The 6,000-nt window shown below is 53.1% G+C and overlaps 1 protein-coding gene across 3 annotated transcripts in view; it reads left to right on the top strand.

Annotated features, from left to right (window-relative positions):
* SMOC1 (SPARC related modular calcium binding 1) overlaps nt 1–4,622 on the top strand; it is a 140,656-nt gene extending 136,034 nt beyond the window's left edge. For 2 of the 3 annotated variants that reach the window (XM_065941108.1, XM_065941110.1), the window contains exon 12: nt 2,704–4,622. In XM_065941108.1, the coding sequence (XP_065797180.1) occupies nt 2,704–2,720 (17 nt within the window). In that variant the 3' untranslated portion in view covers nt 2,721–4,622. The remainder of the gene's footprint in view (nt 1–2,703) is intronic. The other variant, XM_065941109.1, reaches the window with a different exon arrangement.
* The last annotated feature ends 1,378 nt before the right edge of the window (nt 4,623–6,000 follow it).

A 6,000-nucleotide genomic window follows, 5' to 3' on the forward strand; every position in this document is an offset into this window, starting at 1 on the left:
TTGGGGGATGAGTAAGGGCAGAGACCCAGTAGGAGGCTGGAGCACCGACCAGGCGGGAGATGATGGAGGCCTGAATTAGGGAAAACCCAGTGGGGTTGCAGAGTACTGGGTGGAGGTGACTAGGTAGAACTTCAGGGCTTGATGATTGAGTGCAGAGAGGGATGAAGGTTGGTGTGGGCAACTGGAGGGCGGTCCATTCACTGAGATGGGTAACATGGCAGGAAGAGCAGAGCAGGTCTAGGGGGTGGGGAAGATAACAGACATGACTTGAACCTGTCGGGTTGGTTGCACCCCAAAACTTAGAGAGTCATGGTGTAGGTGAAGCATCTGGGCTGATGATAATGATTTGGGTAATTCTAAGTTGTTTGGTGGCGAGAACTGCCTTGAAGGAGACATAAGGGCTTTTCCTTGTTCTAACCCTTGGTTGACAGGGTAAACCCAAAAGGTAGCTGGGGAGGTGGCTGAGGTACGTGGCCCTGACTCTGGGGGTGTGACCCTGGGTGAGTGATGCTCATCCCCAATAGATTTCCCACACTGCCCCAGAAGAATTTTTTTTTTTTTTTTTTTACCAAAACTGATGCCATCGTTTCTCTGATTAAATCCCTTCAACAACTTCCCTTTGCCCATATAGTTTAAACTCTCTCACCTTACCTCCTGCTGCCTCCCCTCTCCTTCCATCTCTAAACATGCATCTCAGTCACCCTGATGTCCTTCAGCTCCTCTAGGCAGTCCTGTCTGATGAGGATGCCTCTCTGTGACCCCACGACTTTTAGTCCCCAAGACATGGTACAGCGTCATGGGTCAAACCCTGCTTCAGCCACAGACCAGCTCTTTCATCCAAATACAAACTACTCAACCATCCCAGATTTCTGTTTCTTCATGTTAGGTGAAAATAACCGTAGTATCCACCTCACAGGGCCATTGTGCCGACACACGGAGACAGCGAGTCAAAGCAGTTGTCGAAGTGCTTGAGGCATTGAGGGACCTCCGTGAAAGTTCGATAGATAATACTCGTCTTCTTCATGAGACCGTTGCAGCTGTCAGAAGCACTGATCACACTGCATGCAGTCCATGCTCCCGGTTCTCCCCTGCCATCATGCCCCTGTCCTCAATTCCTAACCTCAGGCACAGCGCCTTAGATCCTGGTCACATGATGAAGGGCTGGGAGAGGGACTGTCCTGTGTGGTGACTTTACACTTTGGCACACTTGGAATCTGTGCCCATTTCCCAGAGCACAAGCCGCGGGCCAGTATTGGAAAGAGACTACCCAGTGTTTGCATTGACCCCCAGGCCCGCCTGGAGCACTTCTGGGCCCAGCAGGTTCGGAATCACAGAGCTCCATCGGCGCACTGCCCTTGGTCCGCTTCTCCTGCTGGTAGTTAAGGTCCACACAGCACAGAGCAGCCAGGGGGAGGCTGGTGTGCTGACCTCAGGTCCATCCAGCTCACGGAGGCCTCCGGGCTGTCCGCTGAAGCTTTGCCAGGCACCAGCTGCACAGGACCCAAAGGAAGCAGGCAGCCCTGGCACTTCCCAACTCTGTACTCTTTAGCAAGCTACCCAAAGTCTTTGAGCCTCAATTTACTCATCTGCAAAATGGGTGTGATAGCGTCTGCCTCACTTGGTGCGAAGATTTAACAAGCTGGTGCCTGGTTTGCGGTGAATGCACAAAGGAAATGAGAGAAGTGGTTGAGGAACCCAAGAGGCACCAGTGGTAAAGAACTCACCTGCCAATGCAAGAGATGGAAGAGACCCAGGTTTGATCACTGAGTTAGGAAGATCCCCTGGAGGAGGAAATGGCAACCTCCTCCAATATTCTTGCCTGGAGAATCCCACGGGCAGAGGAGCCTGGTGGGTTATCGTCCGTAGGGTTGCAAAGAGTCAGACACGACTGAAGCGACACAGTATAGCCCAGCACACACAGAGCAACGCAGCCCTGGGCTGCCGGCAGCTTTGCTGGGTCTCTGTGCTCCGGGAGCCGCAGAAAAGCCACCTGGGTGGATGGTATCCAGGGCCTGAAGCAGACGGTGGTCATCTGGTGTCGTGCGGTGCCCTCTGGTGGGCTGAGAGGGGCTTGCACACCTAGTGGGGGTAGGTGGAGCAGGACATAGAGTTTGGGGGTGAATGTAGCTTTGGGTCCGAGGGACTGAATTTTGGGAAATGCCCCATGAACACAGGCATTTTCACCAACCAGACTCCTCACTGGGGGAGCTGACTTCCCAGCACAGTGTTCTGAGGACTGGGTCTCTCTCTTAACTGGTCCTTCCCAGTTTATGAAGCGCAGTCATCAGGATTATTGTCACCACCCCCTGAGGCTGGAGACAAGTCCTTCCATTGAAAAAACCCACCAGCTCTCCCACTGACGTGCCGGAGGATGGCGTCTAACCCTGAACAGAAAACCCGCTCAAGTGATGAAATGGATATCTGTGTTTGGAGTCCTCACAAAAGTGTTTTAGCCGCTCAGTCATGTCCGACTCTCTGTGACCGCAGGGACTATACCCCGCCAGGTTCCTCCATCTGTGGGATTTTCCAGGCAAGAATACTGGAGTGGATTGCCATTTCCTTCTCCAGGGGATCTTCCAGCCTTAGGGATTGAACTCGGGTTTCCTGCACTGCCGGCAGAGTCTTTACCATCTGAGCCACCAGGGAAGCCCAGAGTTCTCTTAAACCCAGCTGTTATTTCTTGCTTATTCCTCCCCTTCTCAGTAGGACGCCTCGTCTAAGGAGCGGAAAACCAAAGGGCAGGTGGAGAGACCAGGGAGGCAGGATGGATCATCAGACAGCTAACCTTCGACGTTGCCCACGGCCCAGCCACATCCCATGTAACATAAGTGGTGCCCATCGTGTTTGCACTTTTAATAACTCTTATTTGTGTGTTTTCTTTTTTGGTTTCATTTTTAAACACCAGTATCTAATACCGCAGTGGGAAAAGGAAAGGGAAGAGAGACTGTTTATTCTCTTTTATTGTTAAGTTTTTGGATCTGCTACTGACAACTTTTAGGGTTTGGAGGGCGGGGGGCTTGCTGGGACTGAGAAGAAAGAGATTTATATACTGTATATAAATATATATGTAAATTGTATAGTTCTTTTGTACAGGTGTTGGCATTGCTGTCTGTTTATTCCCCTCCCTCTCCCCGCTCTGAGCTGTGAGGGTTCCGGACACACAGCCCCACTCTCTAGAACCCAGGACTCCATCCCTGGCCAGCCTGGATTCCATTGTGATCACAGTGCAGACTCCGTGGGTATCTTTGGGGCCACCTTCTGCCGTGGCTGTCAGAGCGGCAAGTCACTTGACGGTTGACCTTCTCAAGGGAGGGAGTGGACATTGCAGGTCAATGGGAGTGGCCTCCCTCCACCCTCCGTAGCCCTCAGGAGTCCCCATCCTCCAGCGCCCATGTGGTCAGGCCATCCAGACCCCCAGGTGGCCCAGACTCAGTGGGTGCACAGTGTCATTGGCGCCCGCTGAACAAACAGCCCTCAAAGGATGTGTGTTAGGGTCGTGTTGAAACATTTCCAGTCACATTTAGCATCTACTCCATGTAAAGCAGGAGAGGAGAGGCAGAGAAGAAAAAGACACCCCGCGGGCCCTTTTATTTAGTAGTTAAATTTAACATCTGAACAGTGGAGGGAGAAAGACAGGCCTGTCCTGGTGAGGATGGTGCCCACCCAAGGCTTCTCACCTCTCGCCCACCCATGAAGGAGGCTTCCTGAGACAGCGCCCAGTGCCGAGGTCAGATCAGGCAGCTACTTTTGCAGTCCTCTTTCTCCCCTCCTGTCCTCCGGTCAGCGTAAGCCTGAGGGAAGAGTTGTGTCCATCACCTTGTTGGTCACTCAACCTTTTCTTTTTTTTTTTTTAAACTCAGTACCGAGGTTCTTCCTGTTTTCCTAAATGCTCTTATGGGCTTCCAGCTTTGAGGCCAGTTCCAGGGCCAAATTCATCTTGGGCCTGTTACTTCTGCCTCCCTTGGAAGTGAGACGGAATGGCCCAGCTGTGGGGAAATCCAGGCCTAGCTTCCCACAGGCATTTTACTGTGACTCCAACGTGGACTGCCCAGCCTTCGAGTCATACCCCAGCTTCCTCTTGCCCCGGGGGGCGGGGGCCATGCCCATCCGGCATCATCCGACAAAGGGTGACAGGTGACTCTGAGCCCTCCTTCCTGTGAGCAGCCAGAGCAGCAGGGAGGGAAGGAGGGTGGGCAGTTTTCCAGGGCCGGCGCCTTTGTGGATTATTTTTGGAAATCTGGCCGCATCTCTGTGCATCTCCTATCCCATCCCAGTATCCCATCCTCTGACTGGAGAAGGTTCTTGCTGTCCTGGCGAAAAGTCCCAGAGGTTGTGTCGGGGTGCCTGGAGACCCCATCCCAACATGGTAGGATGGAACAAGAGCCCTGGCCCATCAGTCTGGACCAGAAAGCCTGGTGTGCTGGCTGGGTGGACTTTCCAGGAGACTTCAGCCTCCTTCCCTGCCCTGAAGGAAGCGCCTCCGTGAAGAAAGTTGGAATCTCCCCGGGACATCTTCTCTCTCACACATGTGTAGAGGCAGAGTTGTGTGGTTTTCCTTTATGAGGAGGGAGGGAGACCGTTTGTAGCTTGTTTTATAAAAAATAAAAAATGCGTAAACCTTGGTGGAGGTTGCCTCTTTCTTTGGGTGGCTTCCTTTGATGGAAAGCGTTCATTTCCTTAATGGCTTAGTTGTTTACTGTGGCCCAGGGTGCCCTCCACTCTGATCTTAGGAAGTCTGAGGGGCTAGACCGAAAAGGGAGACAGAAGTGTCCATGGGTGGTGCCATGCTTGCGGTGAAGACCGTGATCCCCTGGGCCCTTGCCTACACTGCTGGGACCCTGTTTGTAACACTTCTTCTGACCTGCACCTATGAGCTAGCCCCACAAGCCATCACTGGAAGGTAGGGGATGTTGCTGGCGGTGCTTTGCCGGCAGGGCTGGGGGAGCCCGTTCCGTGGCTCAGGCTGATGGGAGTGGGCATGTTGGCCGTGATCCTGAGCCCAAGACCCCAGGCTCGGAAGCAACTGTCAACAGTGAGCAGGCACCAGTGGGGCTCACGCCGTCTGTGCCCCAGTTTTCTGGGGCACGTGTTCAGGTCAAGGCTGCTGATCTGGCTCACGTCGCTGGAGGCCTTCGGCATGGACGCTGCGGCAGAGATGAGGCTCCAGATTGTTTCTGGTGCTACAGACATCTTTCCCCTTTGCCTCCCTCTCTGCACAAGCAGCTGTGTCCAGAAGTGGCTTCCTCTCCCGCCTCTGAGAACTTCCTTCTGCCACCTCTGTCCCCTTACCCTTTGCAGGTAAACAGAATACAGTGCCCTTGAAAATGACTCTGCCCCCAGCCCTTTCTTTAGCTAAGTGTTCCTGGGAAAGGCTCTCAGCCTTCAGATGGGGTCCGGCAGGTTTCCCTCCTCCAGTGCTGACAGTGAGCTGCTGTGTCCACAGGCCCTGAACTAATACTCCAGCCCAGCGCCATGGGCGTCATTATCCGCATCTCACAGGTGTGGTCACAGGCTCGGAAGCTCAGTGACTTGTTGGGTTGCACCAAGCTGGGAAAGGCAGAGCCAGGCATCACCCTCAGGTCTTCCCCTCCAGGCCCGGAGCTCTGTCCACTGAGGGCTGCCTTCCTTCAGGCACTAGAATAGCAGCCTTCTCCTTCCTTCACTCTGTGTGGTTGTATTCAGCTGTGAGTGCATATTATTTTTTCTCTGCACAGTTTAGAGTCTTATTAAAAAACCACTAATTTGAAGATGCCTATTATGGCATCTTCAAGCCCATCTATTATGGGCTTTAGGGATTGGGGAAGAGAAATAAGGTAGGTGTTTGCCCATGCAAGACCTCACTGGGAGACTTGGGGTTGACTCTGCAGCCCTGTTTAGCCTTCCTCTGCTTTCTCCAAAGATGAGTGGGCCATTCCTAATGGCGGTCAAGGAAAAGGGAACCGTAGACCCATCCTCTAAATTCCTTCACCCAAAGGCTCCTGAGTCATGCTTAGCCTTTGT

Source organism: Muntiacus reevesi, chromosome 7 (genome assembly GCF_963930625.1).
Source record: "Muntiacus reevesi chromosome 7, mMunRee1.1, whole genome shotgun sequence".
Lineage (NCBI taxonomy): Eukaryota > Metazoa > Chordata > Mammalia > Artiodactyla > Cervidae > Muntiacus > Muntiacus reevesi.